Source organism: Bombina bombina, chromosome 3, assembly GCF_027579735.1.
Source record: "Bombina bombina isolate aBomBom1 chromosome 3, aBomBom1.pri, whole genome shotgun sequence".
NCBI lineage: Eukaryota > Metazoa > Chordata > Amphibia > Anura > Bombinatoridae > Bombina > Bombina bombina.
Window position 1 is genome coordinate 655,231,513 of NC_069501.1, and position 23,972 is coordinate 655,255,484.

General features: G+C 38.5%; 1 protein-coding gene across 1 annotated transcript in view; it reads left to right on the top strand.

Annotated features, from left to right (window-relative positions):
* LOC128652469 (pinopsin-like) overlaps positions 1 to 23,972 on the top strand; it is a 44,683-nt gene that overhangs the window by 5,750 nt on the left and 14,961 nt on the right. The window contains exons 3-4 of the mRNA XM_053705408.1: positions 8,270 to 8,320; positions 12,935 to 13,246. Of these exons, the coding sequence (XP_053561383.1) occupies positions 8,270 to 8,320; positions 12,935 to 13,246 (363 nt within the window). The remainder of the gene's footprint in view (positions 1 to 8,269; positions 8,321 to 12,934; positions 13,247 to 23,972) is intronic.

Below are 23,972 nucleotides of genomic sequence, written 5' to 3' on the forward strand. Positions count from 1 at the left end.
GGAGACACGTTCAAGTCAAGTACAACAGAACATGAATATGAAATCAAATATTTTATCAACTGTTACACTACACATGTAGTTTACCTATTAACTTGTAATCAATGTCAGATACAATAAACAGGAAAAACCAAGAGACCTATCAAAGATAGATTTCTGGAACATCTAAGGTCTATAGAAGATCCAGATTCAGATACCCCTGTTTCGAGGCACTTTAAAGACATACACAATTCAGATCCATCCTCATTAACTCTACAAGCTATTGATCATATCCCCACATGGAAGAGAGGGGGAGATAGGGAAAGCAAGCTCAACAAGAGAGAGGTCTTTTGGATGTTTTCCTTAAAGACTATGGCCTCTTTTTATCAAGGTCTGGCGGACCTGATCTGACACTGCTGATCAGGTCCGCCAGACCTCGCTGAATACGGCGAGCAATACGCTCGCCGTATTCAGCATTGCACCAGCAGCTCACAAAAGCTGCTGGTGCAACGCCGCCCCCTGCAGACTCGTGGCCAATCGGGTGTCAATCAACCCGATCGTACTCGATCGGGTTGATTTCCTGCGATGTCTGTCCGCCTGCTCAGAGCAGGCGGACAGGTTATGGAGCAGCGGTCTTTGTGACCGCTGCTTCATAACTGCTGTTTCTGGCGAGTCTGATGACTCGCCAGAAACAGGGGCCATCAAGCTCCATCCGGAGCTTGATACATATGCCCCTATAAGTCCACAGGGAATAAATATGAAGAGAGACTTAGATCTTTTCATATAGTTATAAACTTGACCTAATAGAATAAGTAGCCAGGGAGGCAGGTAAATTATGGATAAAAATCCTTTTGAAAAAATAAAATATATTACCTTTATATTTATTCTGTGGACATATGAAGATAGATGCTTTAAAAATAATTGAATATGAAAATATATAAGTACTTAAGACTGTTTCTAAAGGATAATTTCTTTATATTGCTTTTCAAAACAAATGTAATATACATATATCAACAAATATATGACAATGGATATTATGTATAACCTGTGTATAATCCATTAATGTTATCTAAAAGACACATGGTTATTACAAAATAATTATGTATATCCCTTTAAGTATAAGGGTATTTAAAGGCGTGTGGTCTTGTCACAAACATGCAGTGACCAAGTGCGCACGAAACTAGTCTGCTGACTAAACCACGCTTACCTGTGTTGTTTTTACTTCACCCAGACTCATGTTTTTACCTGTAACATAATAAACTTTTTGAATTTTATATACCTTGTGGATTGATCCCTTTTTTGGGCTGAGTTGGAGCGCACTATATCTTGGGTTTCGTCCTGGAGAAAGGACAGAATCCTGGGTACCTTCATCTTATGCCAAGGATATCCATGCTTCTCACACCAGGACAAGTAAGTCCTCCACACCTTATGGTAGATGCGACAAGTGACTGGCTTCCTTGCCTGAATTAGAGTATCAATCACACTTTCCGAAAAGCCTCTCTTGGCCAAGACTAGACATTCAATATCCATGCAGTCAGCCTCAGAGAATCGAGATTTTGATGTTGAAAGGGGCCCTGTTCCAGCAGATCCCTGCAACAGGGTAACCTCCACGGCGGAGAGCATCACCACCAGGTCTGGAAACCACATCCTCCGCGGCCACAACAGAGCAATTAGAATGGCCGAAGCCTGCTCCTGTTTGATTCATGCCACAACATGAGGTAGAAGTGGTAACGGTGGAAAAATGTAAGCTAGGCTGAACCCTCATGGCACCGCTAAGGCATCTATTAGCTCTACCTGGGGATCCCTGGACCTCAACCTGTGTCAGGGTAGCTTGCAATTAGGTCTGGATGCCATGAGATCTATCTCCGACGTTCCCCACCTGAGACAAATCTCAGCAAACACTTCAGGGTGAAGGGACCATTCCCCCGGATGGAAGGATTGTCTGCTGAGAAGGTCTGCTTCCCAGTTGTCCACACCTGGAATGTGAATCACTGTGATCGAGCAGTTGTGGAACTCCACCCACACCAAGATCTGAGACACCTCCCTCATAGCTAGGGAGCTCCTTGTACCCCCCTGATGGTTGATGTAAGCCACAGAGGTAATGTTGTTGGTCTGGAATCTGATGAAGCTGAATGACCCCAGAAGAGGCCATGCCTCCAGAGCATTGTAGATTGCTCGAAGTTCCAGAATATTTATCTGAAGGAGAGACTCCTCCCGGGACCATTTTCCTTGTGCCATCTTGGCACCCCAAACAGCTCCCCATCCTGCCAGACTCACGTCCGTGGTCACAATCTCCCAGGACGGTCTCAAGAAGGATGTCCCCTTGGACAGTTGCTCCGGATGGATCCACCAAGAGAGGGAGATCTGAGTCCGAGCATCCATGGATATCTGCTGTGATAGATCTGAATGATTGATGTTCCACTGTCTCAACATGTACAACTGAAGAGGTCTGAGATGGAACCTTGCGAATGGAATGACTGATGGGCTTGAGGAGGACTGAAGGGCAAGACAAGAGGACGCAATCTTCCTGCGTCAATGGTCTGTGAGAAATATTTTCATGGACATAAAGTCTATTATAGTAAACAGGAACTCCACCCTGTTGCCAGGAACCAGGGAACTCTTTCCTGAGTTGATCTTCCAACCGTGAGATTGGAGTAAAAGAAGAAGAGCCCTCGAATAATCCTCTGCTAGACTGAGCGATGGCGCCTAGACAAGGGTGTCATCCAGATAGGGCACCACATCAATGTCTCGGGCTCTGGCCACCATAAGTAGCGCCCCCAGAACCTTCGTGAAGACTCTCGGCCATCCCCAAACCAAAGGGAAGGGCCACAAACTGGAAGTGTTGGTCCAGAAATGCAAATCTCAGGAACTTGAAGTGGTCCCTGTGGATTGGCACATGAAGGTAAGCATCCTTCAAGTCTATGGTTGTCATGACCTGTCCCTCTTGAACTAGGGGCAGAATAGATCTGATCGTTTCCATTTTGAACGATGGAACACTCAGAAACTTGTTTAAATACTTTAGGTCTAGAATAGGATGGAACGTGCCCTCCTTCTTTGGAACCACAAAAGGATTTCAATAATACCCTAGACCCCTTACTTCTTGGGGTATTGGTACGATAACACATAGAGAGGAGAGATCTCTCACACATTCTAGAAAGGCTTCTCTCTTTCCCGGTCTCGAAGAGAGGTTTGATAGGAGGAATCTGCCCCTGGGTGGATGGGATCAGAACCCTATCCTGTAACCCTGGGCGACAACGTCCAAATAGGATCCTGAACGTTGTGCAACCAGACTTCTGAGAAAAGAGATAATCTGCCCCCTACTTGGTTCGGAGACCGGTCGGGGGCCGCCCCTTCATGTCAATTTTGTCTCGGCGGGCTTCTTCCATTGCTTAGACTTGTTCCAAGAATGAGCTGGTTTCCAAGTTCCCTTGGACTGGTCCGCTTTCATGGCTGGCTTTCTGCACGAAAGAGGCGAAAAGTAGATCCTTTAGGCTTAACCTTCTTATCCTGTGGTAGGAAAGCTCCCTTGCCTCCCGTAACCGTGGATATGATCAAATCCAATCCTTGACCGAACAGAATCTTTCCTTGAAAAGTCAGGGAGAACAACCTCGACTTAGAGGTCATGTCCGCAGAACAAGACTTTTTGCCACAGAGCCCTGCAAGCTAAAACGGGAAAACCTGACACCTTAGCGTTCAGGCGAATAATTTCTCGTTGATGGAAGTTTCCCCCTCGACCAATTCACACAGGGATTCACACCAATATGTTGCAGCACCGGCGACCGCGGCTACAGCCGCTGCTGGCTGCAGAACAAACCCTGTGTGTTGAAATATTTTCCTTAACATATTTTCCAACTTTTTATCCATGGGTTCTTTAAATGACGAACTATCCTCGAGGGCAATAGTTGTCCACTTTGTGAGCGTGGAGATAGCACTATCCACCTTAGGGACAGTACCCCACAGCTTCAGCTGAGAGTTCGGGATGGGGAACAGCTTCTTAAAGGAAGAAGAAGGAGAAAAGGAAGAACCTAATCGCTCCCAATTATTCTTAATAATATTTGACATCTTAACAGGAACCGAGAAGTCCTGAGGCACCACCCTGTCCTCATATACCTTATCAAGCTTAGGAATCACAGGTTCTTCTGGAAGTTTCAGTTCCGGATCCTCCAGAGTAGCAAGCATCTGTTTCAGCAAAAAGCGCAAAATTTCCATCCTAAACCTAAAGTCAGGCTTCTCCGCAGCCGGAGGTTTAGATGACATGGACTCTGACCCAGAAGGGGCCTCAGAAATTTCCACAGACGTAGACAATCCCTGGGCCGGGCCGCCCTGATGCACCCTACGCTTGCACTTAGCAGTTGATCCGCAAAATCTGATGGCCAATGAATCTCTCCCGCAGGAGTAACGGTTGAACCCTGGGGGGCTGCATGTGCAATTGGAGATGAATGCAGGGAACGCACCTCATGGGACGGGGAACCCTCAGAGATGGATGGCTCAGTAGTACTAGACATCCGTTTACCTTTAGATGTCGTAACTTTATTAAGGCATGTGGAATATAGTTGAGCAGGCTGATCTACCAGAACCTCCTCACAATAAACACAGGAATGAGATCTTGTTAAAGAGGGAGAACCCTCTAACGCGTCAGAGTCCTCCATAGCTTGCGCCTTTATTACGGACTAGATTAACTTAATAAACAGGCACCTTTATAACATCCAATGGCTGGGGCACTCACCACCTCCAATTACCCAGACTACAGAAACCGTTTAGTCTACTGCACCGCTGATCAACAGAGGAAGATAGATGGCCACACCCGGTCACATGGAATGCCCGGCAGGACCGCACCTGCCTATGGAGAAAATGCACCAAAAAACGGTTGCACCATACTGCCATAATTTACCTGAAAGTTCCACACATTGCCAGAGCCTCATCTCGCACATAACACAGCAATGACACAATAAACAATATCATGTATAAACCCCCCTGTTCAATAATCACTTTACTTGGAATATTAACCCTTGATTCTATAAAGATTAAAAGGCGTCACACTGTGACCCTGCCTTCTGTGTTATCATTATGTAATAAAAAATGAAACAATCTTATCAGAATCTATGCCGTGGAACAGGAACACGGCCCTTCAAGTGTAACGGGTTAGTAGCCTCCCTCCTGACATGGACTTGAGTGTAAAAAGCAGTCAGCACCGCTGATTGCTTGTGGAGCTGTTAATATGAGTCGGGATAGTTTCGTAGAAAGACTCTCCCTGCATCTCTGGACTCTAACTTTCGCACAGGCTCTCAATGAGAGGCTGACAGGACTACTTAAAACTCCAGTCCCAATGCGAAGAGTACTACCCTCCATAAGAGACTAATCCAATCTTCAGCACTTCTCTGCCGTCCTCCTGTGACAAAAGGCAAAAAATGACTGGGGGATGAGGCAAGTGGGGGAGGTATTTAAGCCTTTGGCCGGGGTGTCTTTGCCTCCTCCTGGTGGCCAGGTTCTTAATTCCCAACAGTAATGAATGAAGCCATGGACTCTCCTCCCTTTTAGATGGAAAATCTGTTTTTCTAATCTTAAGGTGTTTTTGACGGGGGACAGGGTCACCATGGACACTCTGTCCGGTCTGCGGCTACGCAACCCCATACTCAGAAAACTGTGATGCACTGTGTGTTCTGACACCTTTCTATCATGGCCAGCATTCATTTTTTTCAGCAATTTCAGCTACAGTAGCTCTTCTGTGTGATCGGACCAGACGGGCTAGCCTTTGCTCCACACATGCATCAATGAGTCTTGGGCGCCCATGACCCTGACACCGGTTAACCCTTTGTCCTTCCTTGCATCACTTTTGGTAGGTGCTAACCACAGCTGACTAGGAACATCCCACAAGACTTGCCGTTTTGGAAATGCTCTGACCCAGCCGTCTAATCATCACTATTTGACCCTTGTCAAAGTCACTGTTCAAAGAGCTGGCAGTGGTGTGCATTGCTTCAGTGAATGCTTAAAGTGAAGGTTAACTTACCTGTATGTCGAAATAGAATTAAATTCTCTGTCGCAAATTAATATGAGTTTCATTCATCAACCTGTATGAAATCATGTTGAAATAAAGTTATCGCCGTATAAAATCATTATTTTAAGATTATCACAATCAACCCGTTTTTTTTTTGGGGGGGGGGGTGGTTCTTCTTGATCACGTTCTCCAAACTACCAATTGAAATTCTGGCCATTAGGCGGCCGTGGATCTACGTCACCCGCCTACTATTCAAAAAGCGCATGCGCTACTGTCCTAGTCTACATCTTGTACTCCAACGTGCTCTCCCGTTTCACGCATGCGTAATAGCTTTCAGTCGGACCACCCACCGTAAATATCGTTGCAAACGGGTCACGTCTAAAAAAAAACTGCTGCTCTCTCGATTGCACAACATAGTACAATGAATACTGTATAGTTATTCTTTCAAGATTATGTTGCAAACGGCAATTAGCGCAGGCGCATTGTTGGTTGAGGTTGAAGAGTATTGCATGTGCATTAGTTCTAGAAATCGGAGATTTGCGCATGCAAGCGTGCACACGCTTTGGAGATGCTGTTACGTCCCACCCGCTCTATACGTAACAGCATAAAAAATCCGGAAGCTGTGGTGGGGAGGAGTTTATATGCTAACGGTAGGCAGCTTACTAAATTTAAAAAAAAAGTAAATATGTGATAGAAAATGAAATAAACTTAGCGATCAGCTTCTTATGTTAGTCAAGGATGCATTAATGTCTTCAAAACATGAAAACTTAACCTTCACTTTAATTAGTGTCAAACAAGATATTGATGAATCTCTGAGAAGGTGCAGTGTTTAAATACGGGTGCATGGGCTCTCATAGCATATGTGCGTATGCAGCTGGAAAAGCAGTGAAGAATTTAACAAGAATTTTTGCTAATGGTAGTATATTGCAAAAATGTATTATTTTTTTAAATATAAATGCAGAATGCAAAAGAAAATGAGCAGCAGTAACATTTAACAAATGTTCAAGAAAATTTCAGTTTTTTTCATAGTAATAAAAAAATAAGATTAACGATGAACCTCTCAGTTCCAGGCACAGAAAGAAACTATTACTCTAAATGACAGAGAAAAATAAAGAGAAACGAGAATTAATATTACCTAGTGCCTCATTTATATGAGCTCAAGGAAAGAAGAATTTATAACCACAGGTTCTGAAGGAGGGGGGGAGGAGGGGGCGAGAAAAAAAACAAAAAACACTCAGCCCTATATTACCAAAGATCAAGCAGAACTATCTCTGAGTATCTAAAAGGATATATTAGATAATCTATTTCCTCAGGTGTAAATATTCTAATAAATGTAGACCATTCTTAAAAAAAAATAAAAAAATTTCATATTCAGAATTAAAGTTGGTGTCTAATTGCTCTATGACACATTGGTTTTTTAATCTAATTTTTAATTTCTGAGATACTGGGTACGGAATTATCTCGCCATTTAGAGAAAATTAAACTTCTCGCTGCTAGAAGTGTCATGTTCGTGGTCTTTTTATGTTCAAAAGATAGAGTGCCGTCTGAAAAAGACAACCTCTGTCAGAGAGAGAGAGAGAATTGGTATTTTTAATACATTAGTGAGCCAGAACTCTATTTTCCGCCAGAGCTGCTTTATCCGAGGACAGGACCAAAGCATATGGATTAAATCTGCTGCCGGAAATGCACATTTAGGACATCTATTAAATTTGGAGTTGTGCCAGCTAAATCCTTTTAAAGGAGTGTAGAAGGTTCTATAAAGCAACTTAATATGAGATTCCCTCCAGCTTGTAGATAAGTTGGATTTCTCTAATAGAACTATAGAGCGACTCACCCGCTCTGTGTTAATGTTTAACTCAGGAGACAGAAGATTCAATTTTTGTGCGATAGTCGAAAGATTGGTTTCACCAGATTGGGTAGCCAAGAGATTATACTAAATTGAAATGGAAAATAAATTGTTTCGGGCTAATATAGGCCAACTGTCCAGCTTCCCCCATGACCAGGTCCAACCAAATTTTTTGATTAGTGTAAAGAGATAATGCCTAGCTTGAAGATATGCAAAGAAATTCTTATTATTAAGGTTAAATTCCTGTCTTAGATTATCAAAAGTTTTTATAGATTGAGAATCTTGGGCAACAATCTTGGGCAACAAGCTGGGTGAGAAAGGTTAAACCTGCTTCATGCCATTTTTGAAAGATTTGAGATTGGATGCCATCTTGGAATTCTGGATTACACCGCAGACCTTGGAATTTTGGGATAGATATGTTAATATCAAGTTTTTGACCAGACTTTTTCCAGGCCTGAATTATAGTATATATGGAGCTGAAAATTTTTACTTGTTTCGGGATTATGCCCGCCGGGCAATGTATAAGAGCTACAGGGTGAAAAGGATAAAGTATATTTGCTTCTAGTTTATTGTTCATAAAGTAATCCTTGCTCAATATCCAGTCTATCACAATGCGTGATAGAAAAAACAAGCAATACTTGTTGAGATCTGGGAGAACCAGTCCACCGAACCTTCTAGGAAGATAAAGTTTGTTAATAGAAATTTGTGGTCTTTCGCATCTCCAGATTAAATATCTGAGTGTAGCGTTCAGGCTCCTCCAGTCCCTGGTTTTGAGAATAACTGGTACATTTTGCAGGGCATAAAGAATTTTTGGGAGGAGGACCATTTTAAACAGTGCTATGTGTCCTGACAATGATAATTGCCTAGTAAAATGGCCACCCCTCTTTTCCTACCCACACTGGGCGTAAATAAAACCTCCTTAACCCAGGAAAATTTCAATTTCAAAGATTCTTCAGCATTAAGGTGAGTTTCCTGGAGAAAGGAAATGTCTGCGTTAAGTTTCCTACGTAGTGTGCATAGAAGGACGGAAAACCAAACAAAAAGAGTTGAAGGAGTGCCACAAGTGATTAAAGGGACACTGAACCCACATTTTTTCTTTTGTGATTCAGATACAGCATGAAATTTGAAGCAACTTTCTAATTTACTCCTATTATCAATTTTTCTTCATTCTCTTGCTATCTGTATTTGAAAAAGAAGGCATCTAAGCTTTTTTTTTGCTTCAGTACTCTGGACAGCACTTTTTTATTGGTGGATGAATTTTTCCACCAATCAGCAAGAACAACCGAGGTTGTTCACCAAAAAATGGGCCGGCATCTAAACTTACATTCTTGCATTTCAAATAAAGATACCAAGAAAATGAAGAAAATTTGATAATAGGAGTAAATTAGAAAGTTAATTAAAATTGCCTGCTCTATCTGAATCATGAAAGGTACAATTTGGGTACAGTGTCCCTTTAAGTGAACCAGTGGGGAGGGGAAGGAGAGAAGAAAAAAAAGGGGGGGGCTGAAGGAAGGTGAAAAAGGGGAAAAGTGCTTACAAAAAATATATATATATTTTATCAGGGGGTGTACTAAGACCAGCCAAAGGTTCAGGATCCGAGAGAATTACAAGAACTCATGTAGAGTGATTAGACTTCCTCCCTTTTACCTGATGGCGCCCCACCCATTTGAGAATTCAAATTGGGAAGGCGCACGTGTTGAATACAATAAGAAAATAATGAAGATAGTTTATATATTTTTAGTGGCCCCTATTTGGATATCAAACCCAAACAAACTCAAGGTTATCGACAGCAATAAAAAATGAATACTGTGTGACCAATCTTGCCATTGAATCAGAGGCCCCAACCAAGGCGACAAAAAGCCTTATCCCCAGCACTAAGACTCAAGGGAAGATGTTACCTTAGGACACTGGTCTATACCTAAGAGGAAAGAATAGAAAAAAAAAGTTTTTCCTATATGTAACAGGATTGATATGTTTTAGATCAGGTTTAGAAACCCCTATACAAAAAAAAAAGTCCCAGTCAAATATACTGCGTGACCTAATATATTGCAAGGAATAGAGCCTCTTTACCTTAAAGGGACACTGAAACCAAATTTTTCTTTTGTGATTCAGATAAAGTATGACATTTTAAGCAACTTTCTAATTTACTCCTATTATAAAATTTTCTTCATTCTATTAGTATCTTTAATTGAAACGCAAGAATGTAAGTTTAGATGCCGGCCCATTTTTTGTGAACAACCTGGGTTGTCCTTGCTGATTGGTGGATAAATTCATCCACCAATAAAAAAGTACTGTCCAGAGTTCTGAACCCAAAAAAAGCTTAGATGCCTTCTTTTTCAAATAAAGATAGCAAGAGAACGAAGAAAAATTGATAATAGGAGTAAATTAGAAAGTTGCTTAAAATTGCATGCTCTATCTAAATCATGAAAGAAAAAATTTGGATTCAGTGTCCCTTTAATTGATTTAGAGTTAATTACCACCTGATCATATAGTAATTTCAACTTTTAAGCAAATACTTTCATAATAGAGTGAGTCAAATCGTAGGCATAGATATGTATATCACCGCTCTCAATGAGAACCAATTTAAGATTCTACTAACAGACCAAGCAGAATAACACATACACCAGAATGTGGTTTTATATATATAAGGGGAAAGGTTTTGAAAAAACAACAGCAGAGCGTCCTTAACTTGCAAAGGTAGAGTCAGAGTCTGTGGAAGCAGATAATCCTCTAGGTATACGGCAGCTTATGAAGTCCATTTTATTTAAGAGTCTTTCCTACCCCCCCCCTCCTTCCTCCTTTCTTCTCTTTATAAGCAAAAAGATATCTGAAGGCCCATTTAAGCCTGAAGGCAGGACTCCTTTCCAGATATATTCGACTGTTGTGACACCAACGTGTCCAACCCTAGGAGGCGCTATAGTTATACCAAAAGATTAGGAAATTATGGGATATGTTAATCTATCTAATATAGACAAAGATGTATATATGATATAGTTATAATAAGTATTTTCACAATATTTCATAAAGTGGTCTCATGCAAAAGCTTATAATCACATGGAGATCAACCAGACAATTGTGAAACACATCAATAATAACCAAACAGTTATACAATTATGGTACACATCAAGAACAGCCAGTTATAGTCACCAACAAGATACTTTCATACGGATCCATTAATAATAATTATACCCACGATCATTGTTTTAAAGATTTTATTTACATACACATATATTTACACTGTCTACCACGTCACGATGATGTGTCTACACACCCTCACAAGATGCACACATCTTTCATGGATATATATCCAATCACGCACTCCCAATCATTCACTAGTACACACCTCTCCTAGCAATCTCCCAATCACGCATTCCCTACCATCGACCGACACACACACCCTTGACACGCTATAGATCTGTGTAAGGCTACACTGCATAAACAAACGGAGCAGCAATCGGCTACTAATCTTACACTAAGTTTGTCAATAAGGTACTTTTATAAAATAGGCTATAAGTTTTTGGTCGCAATATGAAACACTATGCGGTGCTTCCTTGTAATGTATTTTGAGTGCTATAAACAAAACACGGTAAAAACGGCACGTAAATGTTGCAATTTAAAACACACTATGTACCTTCTATTACAAGTTTAAAGGTTTGTATAGTCATATTAATTTATTAACTTAACCATCAAGGCATTGATCCCAGTAAAGAGAGTGGAATAAGACAACTTTGTATGTATGGGGTTTTATATGTTTGAATGTATCACACCATTAACCCCTATGGGGCTAATTATATGTTTATATTTTCTCATTTATGGACTTTTTGTTATTATGTATATGTATTTTTAAAATATCAAATTTCAAGGGCTTACTACGAGGCTATAACGTTACGGTTGATCATCATGAAGGTAGCGAGTCAGAGGCAGATGAAGATACTAACCGGGCTTCTTCCACGAAGGCAGCGTGATGTCCAAGAGTGCTACCGAGAGCTCCGGATGGGTCCTCCTTTCCTTTCCCTGTCTGCCTGCCTGAGTCTCTGGCATGAGTCTTGGCATCCTCCGCCTCGGAAGCAAGCTGGAGCGATCTTCAGATGAGCACCTAAGCGTGACTTACCATCTGGCTCCTCCCCGGAACTCTACATATAGCCACCAATCAGCAAGCCCTACCCAGGTGCTGAACCAAAAGTGGGCTGGCTCCTAAGCTTACATTCTGGCTTTTCAAATAAATATACCAAGAGAACGAAGAAAATTTGATAATAGGAGTAAATTAGAAAGTTGCTTAAAATTACATGCTCTGTCTGAATCATGAAAGAAAAATTGGGTTTAATATCCCTTTAAGGCAATTTTTAGTCTCCTTTCTATATAATACTATTATTTATTTTTTTCATTTCAAATGGCAGCTTACACTTACAAATGTACAAATGTTAAGCAATCATTAATAAAGCAAATCTTAAAAGGTAGCAAAGTGTGTTAAATGTTTTCAATACATTACATGTATTCATCTCTTCTTTTACCAGTGTTCCTAAGAAATGTGTTTCCTTTAATACATTAAGATTATCACACAGCAGAAGAGGGAGTTAATCTTAGAAGCAATATTTGCCTTGCCAATGTGTTCATGAGTTTAAAAGCACTTTTAATTAAATGTGTAAGTAGCAGATTATTTTGGTCTCCTAAAACACATCTCAATCTAGTAAGTGCTATTAAAAGGTGTTAAGAATATCAGCTACACATAACAATACCAGTATCAAGTGTAGGGGCTTTTATACACTTCTTTATGGTGCATCCTAATCCCTGCATGCACAATAATCTTGTTAATTAAGACACATTTAGAAATGCCAACTTTGTTAAATACGTTATATGCATTTTAGGTAGGTCACCTTGTTAAATGGCTACTGCTTCTCTGGAAAGAAAACGAGATTGGATTACAAAGCCACTGATGTAAAATAGATTAGAGTGTTTTAATAAAATGATCCTCTTTAAAACATTAAACCTCTTGTACTTTATAAAGAGACCTCTGGAATTAAAAGTTGCAGGTTTTTATACCTTTGTCCACTTTACCTTTGCTGAGAAAGACAATAGTAAAATGCAGGAAGCAAACTTATCTGTGGATCATGCAGTACATGAGTCCCTCGGACCTTTTGATGGACCTCAGTGGCCTCACGTGGCCCCTTATACCACGTACATGTTAGTAGCCATGCTCATGGGTATTGTGGTGGCCTTGGCTTTTGTTGTCAATGGTATGGTTATTATTGTTACTATCAGGTACAAGAAACTGAGGTCCCCTTTGAATTATATCTTGGTAAACTTGGCAGTCGCAGACTTGCTGGTCACTATCTTTGGGAGCACTGTTAGCTTCACCAACAACGTCAATGGTTACTTCACACTAGGCAAGTCAATGTGTGAGGTTGAAGGCTTCATGGTGTCCCTAACAGGTAGGATTTGTTTTTATGAACATTTTTGTAAGATATTACTTTAGAAGAAATAAACTCATTAGTTATCTTGATTTATTTTTTGTATGTGGGAAAATGGCCACACTTTCCCTTTATGCATAGCTTGTATATATATATATATATATATATATATATATATATATATATATATATATATATATATATATATATCTGTACAACATACTTGTTCACAATGTGTAAAGTTCCTATTTCTCTGGGGACTACCAAACTTATCTTAAAGCTCTGGTAGGTCAGTATAATGTAAATAACCACTTCTTTGCCTACAGTTTTACATTTTGACTATTGTTTTTTTTTCTCTTGAGGTCTTGAGAAGACTTAGAAGTAACTGGAGATACTGACAATGCTTAGCCTTTGCTTTGAAGTTACCATTACTAAAATAGAATTGTTTTACCCATATGGGAAGTTTCTATTATATCACGCTTTTATAATAGTTTGAATGTAACTACATTGCTATACATGATTTAAACCACCATGATTTATGTTTGTTTTTTTTATGAAACTTATTCCTCCAAACATTTTAAGTGACAAAAGTAGGACAAGTGTGCTCTTGAAGTCATATTAATGTCACTAATATACTAACATGGCATTCCTCACAGTTTTAATGCTGCATAAGTAATATTAATACAGTATATACATTTTACTTATTCATATACTAATTCATTAATTAGTTTTAATATACTAATGGACGTCAAGTAATATATGAGCTGGGAATTTCCTATTACAAGTTCCAGGAGGGATGTTTTAGTTATGTTTTAGATCTGCCACTAACCTAACTGAGGCCCTGTACAGCCTTATGAACTTCTTTGATTCTCATGACAATCTGTTGTCGTCATGCTAGTGACAACCCGTCACAAATAAGTATTGCTGGTCCAAAGCTGTTTTCAGCAATCCCCCCACACTACAGGCTGTGATCTGTGATCTTTGATGGCATAGTGGGCAGCATTCATAATGCTTCAGCGGCATTCTCAGTGATGTCAACCACAAATGTGCTGTAATTTTGTAAAGGGAACGAACCAGGAAGTCAAGGGAACTGGATATGGGAGGTTACTCAACAACATCAATCTCAGCTCCCTTAGCACCTACAGATGGCAAAGATACTTCATTTGAAAGAATAACACCTGCTCTTTCAAATGATGGTCTTGAAAAGAAAACACATGGTTTTACTTGGAAGGAGATTTTTAGGGACACAATATAAAACATCTTAAATTTATAGACCCGTGTTCTAAATTTTGTCTCGACGCATAAAAATTTCGGACCCCGGTCACATCAGCTGTTGGAGGCATGTGGCACTCACTGCGCATGCAGGTCCAACTTTGCAAAATCAGCTGTTTAAGTTTAAGCAAAGGGTAGAGAAATTCTATGAGCATTAGACTTAATTGCGAATGCGCGTAGAATACCGCGCATGCGCACAAGGCCCGACCCCTCACGATCAGCATAAGCTGCATCAGAGGGTCCATGATTTCTACAGGCACGTTGCCTTCAGTGTGCATGCGCGTGCTGCTGTAAAATGGGAAAAACAAACAAACATACAACTTTTAAAAATATAATAAAATATGTGAAGCCCAAATGTTCAAATGTTACAGTATAAGACGTATTCCATTAAACAACTTCATGTAACAGTGTCATGTGGCCACCGGTTGTGTATTGTACAATACAGCCTGTGTACCCCCTGAGTCTACACAACCGTTACATTTCGTGGGGCCACATGAAACTGTTACATGGTTGTTTAATGGAATGCGTCCTATACTGTAACATTTGAAAATTTGGGCTTCACATATCTTATTATATTTTTTCAAATTGTATGTTTGTTTGTTTTTTTCATTTCACAGCAGCGTGCGCATGCGCACTGAAGGCAACTCACCTATACAAATCCTGGACCCTCTGATGCAGCTTATTAAGCTGATTGTGAGGATTTGGGAGGTGTGAGCATGCGCAGTATTCTCGAACGACTTGATGTCACGTCACTTGAAGTGACGCGGGTCCGGAATTTTTATGCGTCAAAACAAAATTTAGAACACCCCCCAATAAAATGTACTTTATAGTTGGCAAGTCCATCTCTTAAATAAATTTAATTTTCTGTATAGCCAGGTAAATTATTAAAACGTCACCCTATCACAACCTATCCCTCAGTAGAACCCTATACTCATAATGTTACCTTAAAGGGCCATGATACCCAAATGTTGAAACACTTGAAAGTGATGCAGCATAGCTGTTAAAAGCTGACCAAAAAATATCACCTGCACATCTCTATGTAAAAAAGAAAGATATTTTACCTCAAAATGTCCTAAGTATTCAAACCCCATTGCAAAGGACTTTAAGCAGCAAATCAGTGTGTCTGTCCCGGGACAGGCAAGGAAGTGAGCCTCATGCTCACTCCTGTAATTTCCCTATTCAGTTTAAGGAAGTTTACTATGAAATCTCATGAGATCACAATTAAAGAGTTCATGACCTCAGCACTGTTGATGCTAATTGGCTGCACTTCATTTTTATTTTACCTGCAGCTGGACAACAGCTGAAGTATAACTTTTTACACTGCACTTACATAGAGATGCTCAGGTGATATTTTCCTGTCAGCATTTTACAGTTATACTGCATCAGTTTGAAGTGATTTAGCATATGAGTATTATGTCCCTTTAAGTAATTTAGGAGATGTAAAAAAATAATACTTATGATGAGAATCACACATAACCTACAAGCCCAGTGTTTTCTAAACTGTTTTAAACTACATCTAAAATTAAATTTGGAGACCAAAGAGACTATAAATTGCGCTGTTTGTTTTGCAGTTATGCATTGTATAAAACAATACATTAGAGCTAAATAAGAGCTGTAAATATATGAAACAGCGCTGTTGTGATGATATTATGCTGATGGATCCTGTGGTTTAATTATTCAACTTTGTTTTATATTTAAAAGAGATGCTGCTACTGATAACGCTGATGCTTATTAAGTGTTGCACTGCCATTATGAATACAAATATTTTCTTACCTGATAAAGTAGAAGAAGGTTTGTAGACATAAAACTTACTTCCATAAATATACATAGCAAGAAGGAAGGCTGAGTGATTTGTAAGACTTATGGAATAATTGTAACTAAGCCTGCAACAATTTCAGCTACACTGTTGGCTAACTGATACTATAAAGGACCATTCCCACTGGTTCATTCTACAGCAACTTTGGCAATACTGTTAACTAACGGAAACTATAGAATATATCTTCATTCCGAATGACTTTTTAAAGACTATCATTTATTTATTTTTTAAAAACATCTCATGAGTTTTATAATTGTTTTATTTAATTGATTTTATCAACTTACTTATTTTATATGCGCATCCACTTTTATATTTTCAATAAATGTGATAATTGTTAAATTATATTTGTATTGAACTCCTGATATTCCACCTATTACCATTTTTTGCGCCTTCTCTATTGTTCCCTATTTCCATTTGGTTTATTTCCTATCTAGGAAGGGGGTAGGTTGTGAGAGTGTCTTGATAGGGGTATAAGTTGTGCGCTACGTTTTTATTTTTGATCCCTGCTATATACAGGCGCACATCGTTTTATTGTGCCTCACTTTATTGCGCTTCACATACATTGCGTTTTCAACAAATTGAAGGTTTGTTGCAACCCTTATTCAAACAAGTCTATTCGCAACACTTTTCCAACATATACACACACACATATATATATATACACACAAGCAAAAAGATTATGACTCATTAAAGGCTAAGATGACGGTTAGCATTTTTTAGCAATAAAATATTTTTCAATTAAAGGTATGAACACTGGGTTTTTTTTAGACATAATGCTATTGCACACTTCATAGACTACAATATAGTGTATGCACTGGTAAACAAACAAAAAAATGTGTGACTCACTTTGTTGCTATATTCACTTTATTTCAGTGGTCTGTAACTGAACCCACAATATCTCTGAGGTGTGCTTGAAACAATATAATCAAAGAGTCTGAGTAGTTACAGAAAATAATGTTTTCTCCTGGTTGTTTGAGAGTGTTTTCCATATGTATGGAAGATTAGGTATTGTGCAAAATTACTACTGGTTGACATATTCACTTCTAAATAAAATTTAAAAAAAACACATAAGTTTTGTAGTTTAAAATTTCCCTTTCAGTCATCATTTTTTTCAGAAAAATATTAATCTTCAGTTGTAAAGTATTACCCCTAGAGGACTGAAATATTTTGTATAAGCTTATCCATGATCAAGTATGCAACCTGATATGTCACTTTGCTTGATATGTCATGTCACTTTGCTTGATATGTCATGTCACTTTGCTTGATATGTCATGTCACTTTGCTTGATATGTCATGTCACTTTGCTTGATATGTCATGTCACTTTGCTTGATATGTCATGTCACTTTGGGGCCAGTTTTGCTTTAGTAAATAGAATATATATTGCAAAACAATATATAAACTTGTCAAATCACAATCAGATAACCAATACAAACAAAAAAACAACGTGATAGTGCACAAAAGGATATATTAAAGTCCCAGATGTTGCTGATATTGCTGTTGGGGCCGGAGGGTACCTCAGGAAAAGGAAAAACATGTATATAGTGAAGTCCTGTAAATAATTAACAGGTAAGAAAAATGGAAGAGGGGACTCCCATACTCTAGAGCTTCAAAATCAAGCTCTAGATATAAAGGCACAGGAAGACTCCAAATCAGGGGCGTATTAAGGCATAGGCCAACAAGGCCGGTGCCTAGGACAGCAGATTTTTAAGGGGCAGCAGAATTTTGAGTCCCTAGGGCCACTCTACTGAACTCAGGGCCGGGTGGCTAAATCAACCAGGGCCCGGCTATTGCTATCCTATGGGATTGTATGTGGGTGTGCATGACGTGGTGACAGTGGAGGCGGAGCTCACTTGCGCAGCCTGGCCTGGACTGAGAGGGAATGCGGTATTCTTCCTGGCTCCACCGCGTGATTGAGACTCACACAGACTACACAGTGCAGTGTGCACTACACCGTGACCACTGTGAAACAGCATATTCTCCCTTCAATACATATTCATTAGGCATTAAAATACTTAAACGGATTAGTCACTAAATACTTGTACATTTACTGTTTATCTATCTGTCATACATGCAAAGAATAAGTATTTATTGCTGAATCTATACAACTATGTGACTTAAAACACAACTGAAAATATGTTGTATGCATTTAATACATTCAGAAACAATACAAGTATATACTTTATTATAATTGTATCATGTGACTTTATCCCCTAGGATACAATTCCTAAACCTTTCATAACTACTGTTGTATTTTTTAAGTACTTTTAAAGGCCAGTTTGTATATTCATTACATATTTATCCAAGCAGATATTTTGCTTAAATAACTGTCAATCACCAAAGAAGATGTTTAAGGTTAAACAACTACCTACTGACAAACTATCAAACAGTGAAGGATATTTTTTTCTGATATAAACACTTTAATCATCTGACTTGCAAAATAATGTCTTAATATATATATATATATGTGTGTGTGTGTGTGTGTGTGTGTGTGTGTGTGTCTGACCAGAGTGAATGCAAGCCCTGGTTAACATCTATTTAAAAAGACATTATTTTTTTAATTTTACACCCTGCCCCAAAAATATTATGTCTAAAAAAAGGCCTTAAACCTGGGGTGGGGGGGCAGCAGAATATTGAGTGCCTAGGGCAGCGCAAAACCTAAATACGCCCCTGCTCCAAATGGAGATGGGGAAATTCAAACTCTGAATGGAAACTCAGAAGTGGATAAACGTTAACAATTTTATTGAATAATAACAAGTGAAGTCACCAGGCAACATACATGAGAACGTACCAATGCAAAACCACCGCAATTACAGACGGTATAGTCAAAGTATCTGTAAGGTGCGGTTATTTGGTTCAGTAGGACAAACTCCGCCTGTTTAGTGACGTCACCACGTTAAAACGTACATATTGCCAATGGGAGTTTGGCTTTTTCGAGGATATCCGTGGTAGTTCCTTAGGTCCTTTTAGACGTTAAAAGGACCAAAGGAACCACTACTTATAAAGCCACACGGGTCTGGTGAGCTGTGGGTGACAACCACTTTCCCCTTTTCCCCGGGATTACATCACTGTAGGAGGAGGATTCATGCTGACCGTTGCTTTGCTATGCTTGCTTGACTCTGTACTGAATTAGCCATTTATTTTGCTGCCACTTTGAATTCAAGTTCAATACTTTTTCGGATGGTGCAATTTGCTTAAAAGGACACTGAACCCAAATGTTTTCTTTCGTGATTCAGATAGAGCATGCAATTTTAAGCAAATTTCTAATTTACTCCTATTATCAAATGTTCTTAATTCTTTTAGTATGTTTATTTGAAATGCAAGAATGTAAGTTTAGATGCCAGCCCATTTTTTGGTACATAACCTGGGTTGTTTTTGCTGAGTGGTGGATACATTCATACACCAATAAGAAAAAGTGCTGTTCAGAGTACTGAAAAAAAAAAAAGCTTAGATGACTTCTTTTTCAAATAAAGATAGCAAGATAACAAAGAAAAAATGATAATAGGAGTAAATTACAAAGTTGCTTAAAATTGCATGTTCTATCTGAATCACAAAAGAAAACAATTGGGTTCAGTGTCCCTTTAAGGGTACCCTGGTCCCTGAAGCCTTATAGTTGTGGAACATTCACATCTTGGGGGCATTGATCTCCCTTGGACTACCCCTCCACCTCACTATAAACAGAAAAGTAGGACCAGCACACCTTTAAATGTAAATGTCCAGCAAGTTTCAAGGTGGGTGCAAAGGTTCAGAGCAAAACCCCTTGCTCCAAAGTATCTAAGTATCAAAAGAAATGTTGCACTCTCAAGCGTGGAAAGTGAATAAACCTTTATTAGGTAGACAGCAACGTTTCGGGGCACCTGCCCCTTTTCAACATTTCTTTTGATACTCCTTCTCCCTATCTCCGGTGTTTAGATTTGCTGACAGTTTATTTTTTGAGTAATATCTAATGGGTGTATCAATAAATACTTAAACTGCAACATTTAGGCTTCTGTTTCAATGTACGCTGGTTACTATTTTACTTACAGACCCTATATGAGCTTGTGCTGGATTAGTTCTCCTTTACAGTGTTCTTTTCACTTTTTCATATATATTAATGTATTTATATGTGTATATATATATATATATATATATATATATATATTTACAGTTATATATACACATATAGACATATATATATTTGCCATTAAGCAGATAAAACCATGATAAAGCATATTTATGCAATATTCATATTTAATAAATATTTTAACTATGCATTTACTGTAAATATTTTACATTTGCTAATGCAAATATGCTATGTTGTTTGCACAATGGGTGTTTGTTTTTTCAACACATTTTTTTCCATTGACATCTATGGGTAATGCGAAAAGGCGATGGCGTTTGCGGGATCTCGGGTGTTAGTTTTTGTTTTTTTTTCCATTGATCTCTAAGGGAGAATACAGACACACACACGCAAACACTTGTTTGGTTTTTCATGCTATTCAAGTTAATGCTAGCACAAAATAAGTTTTTATGAAACTTGTAATATGAACGCAATCCAAAAAGCGCAAACATTTAAATCTTAGCAGAATTTTCCTTTGCGCAAAAAGAAAATAGGGTGCCACTTGTAATCTAGCCCAATGTATGTTAATATACATTAATTCATGTGAAACTATGTTTCATGTAAAAATATTCAAAGTACCTTAAAAAGAATGAAAAAAAATGTTTTGAACATAAATTTGAGCAAATACATATATGTATTAATAAAACAAATTATAAACATTACTAAATGTTTACTGTATATTGTTTTAACCCCCGAAGAATTGAGGTTTTTTTCTTAAATGACAATGAGGCAATTTTGGCTCGAAAGAACGATTTTACTTTCAACTCTGAGGAAAGCCTTTGGGGCCTATCTATCAAGCTCCGGATAGAGCTTGAGGCTTTGTGTTTCTGGCGAGCCTGCAGGCTCGCCAGAAACACCAGTTATGAAGAAGCGGTCTAAAGACCGCTGCTCCATATCCTGTCCGCCTACTCTGAGCAGGCGGACAAACATCACCGCAATTCAACACGATCGAGTACGATCGGGTTGATTGACACCCCCTGCTGGCGGCCGATTGGCTGCGATTCTGCAGGGGCGGCGTTGCACCAGCAGCTCTTGTGAGCTGCTGGTGCAATGCTGAATACGGAGAGCGTATTGCTCTCCGTATTCAGCGAGGTCTGGCGGACCTGATCCACACTGTCGGATCAGGTCCGCTAGACTTTGATAAATAGAGGCCATAATCTTAAAGTTTTGGAGGTTTTGTTCTGGGTTCACATAATTTTGAGTATTATAAAAACATATTTTCCTGTTTTACCATAAATGTAATTCCAGTAACATAATTTATATAAATGGTGGATTCCAATGTCATAGAGAAGTCAGCTAATTAATCAGAAGTGCAGCCATGGCTAGAAAAATGATGATCAAAGTTTAAAAAATAAATAAAAAAATCAATTGGACTAAATATATCTCCTTCCTGTTGCATGAGTGGTTTAGAAAGTAATTATAGTTGAAGTACACTTTCAGACCTTAAACTGACCTTTTGATTGGAATTCATGTCAAATTATCACGCTATCTTGTACCAAATTGTCCAGTATGAGAAGAAATAGTTCATTGATTCTGAATATAGTAGTTATTAATCTTCTAGCATTTGATGTGCTATTTAAGCTGTCTTGTCTTAACTGACATGATGTATTTTGTGCCAGGAAAAGCTGTGCTGAACCTAAACAAAGGTTGAATATAGTATCTTAAATAGATGATTCATATATACAAAGTACTCAAATATTTAACTGTGAAATTAAAATAAAAAAATAAATTAATTAAACAATTTGGCTAGTGGTCTTCTTATCCCAGCATCAAGTGGAAAGATAAGAAAAATCCCAGAACTAAGTATAACAGTTTGAAGGTATGAGGAAGTTCAGGATCAATTGACATCACAAGCTGCAAGGGTTAATGAGGGGCAGGTTACAGGCCTGAGTAAGTTTTACAAGTAAGCAAACAGTACTATGCTCCTGAGAAACACAAAAATAAAAGAAATATTTACCAGACAGTGCAGAGTTCAGTGAGAAGAGGCAGTCCGTTGTTTCTGAGAATTAAAGGGTTAAGCAAAGGAATAGTCAATTGGTAATGCAGGTTTCAGTAATAAGCAGGCAGTCTAATAAAGCACAATAGTAAACAGCAAACAATATAACCCAGGAGTACCTATACTAGGGATCTTACAGACTGAAAGGGACAGTCAACCCAAAAATTACTTTTACTGATTTAGATTAGTTAATTAATGATTTGTACAGCCAACTGTAGCCCAATTTTCATCTAAATAAACTTTGGCAGTAAATAAACTTACTAGTTCTCATCTGGCCATTTTGAACAGACATTGCTATAGTTTCAGGAATGGTAAGTGGGAGAGTTCTTCCTTGGAAGCAGTGAGTTCATCTTCTATGTAAGCCATAACTGGAGGTGCAAAGGAGAAAGAAAAGTGTTGCACTAATTAAAGGAGGGCATCTAGCTCAAAGTCTAGATATTGTAGAAGCGTAAGCTTCCATAGGCAGGCCTGTTTAACTGCCTCATTTACTACCATTGGAAGGGACAATGAATGGCTTGTGCAGTGAGTATTAGCTGAATATTTGGAGCCGCAAACATGATATTCAGTTGTTTTATATTATCCTACAAATAGTCACACAGACTAGTAAGAGGCACCACCTTGACCTATATGCACAAGAGCAGATTAACAAAGACAGGACGGCAAGGTGACTGCAGTATCTGGAAAATAATGAGAAATAAACAGAATAGAAAAGCTTTCTGATAACGATAATGACATTGTTCCATTGTCACAAGAGAGGCAGTTTAATTACTATTTTGTATACTTCTTAATGCAGATATGTTTAATTGCATTCTTTTACACTAGAGGGTACTCTAGAATGTGTGAATTACCAAACAATGTTAACAGTTCATTTAATAAAGTAATTAAAAAGACAAAACCAATATACCAAACACATCACATGATAAGTTTTCAGAAGGGCTTAGATCAATTATTTGCTAAAAATACTAACCGCGTTTAAAAGATAGCTATTGATAAAATGGTAGCCATTGGAATTTACTACTGGTAAATGTTTAAATAGAAAGGCAGTGATCACAGTAGATCTGAGGAATTTGAGGGTCAGTTGGCTTTTTTACAATTTTATATACAATGTTATGTCAAATATTTTACTTTCAACCTGCTTAAAATTATTTAAACTATTATGCATGCAATTTTAAATTATTAACTATGCCCATTTAATTTAAAATGTTTATGTATAATTTAAAAAACACTGTAAGCTCCATTTATGAATCTACCACCTTAATGCTTGCAGAATAAAATCATCTCCATCTGATCCAATCAGGATGACTGACAAGCCCTCTTTTAGTGCAATTAGTTGTGCTAAAGCAGGGGGTGCGGCTGAAATTAAATGAGGCGCCGGGGGTGAGGTTCTCAAGACTGAACTTTTTCCATCCAGTATTTAATAAATGGGGCTCCATGTGATTTGAGCTCTTATTTAATTGTTATTATTACATATATAGAACTAGATTACAAGTGGAGCACAATCATTATCAAGAGTAGTGCAAATAGTTCTGCACAGTAAGAACTTACAGTTTTACAAAACATGTTTTA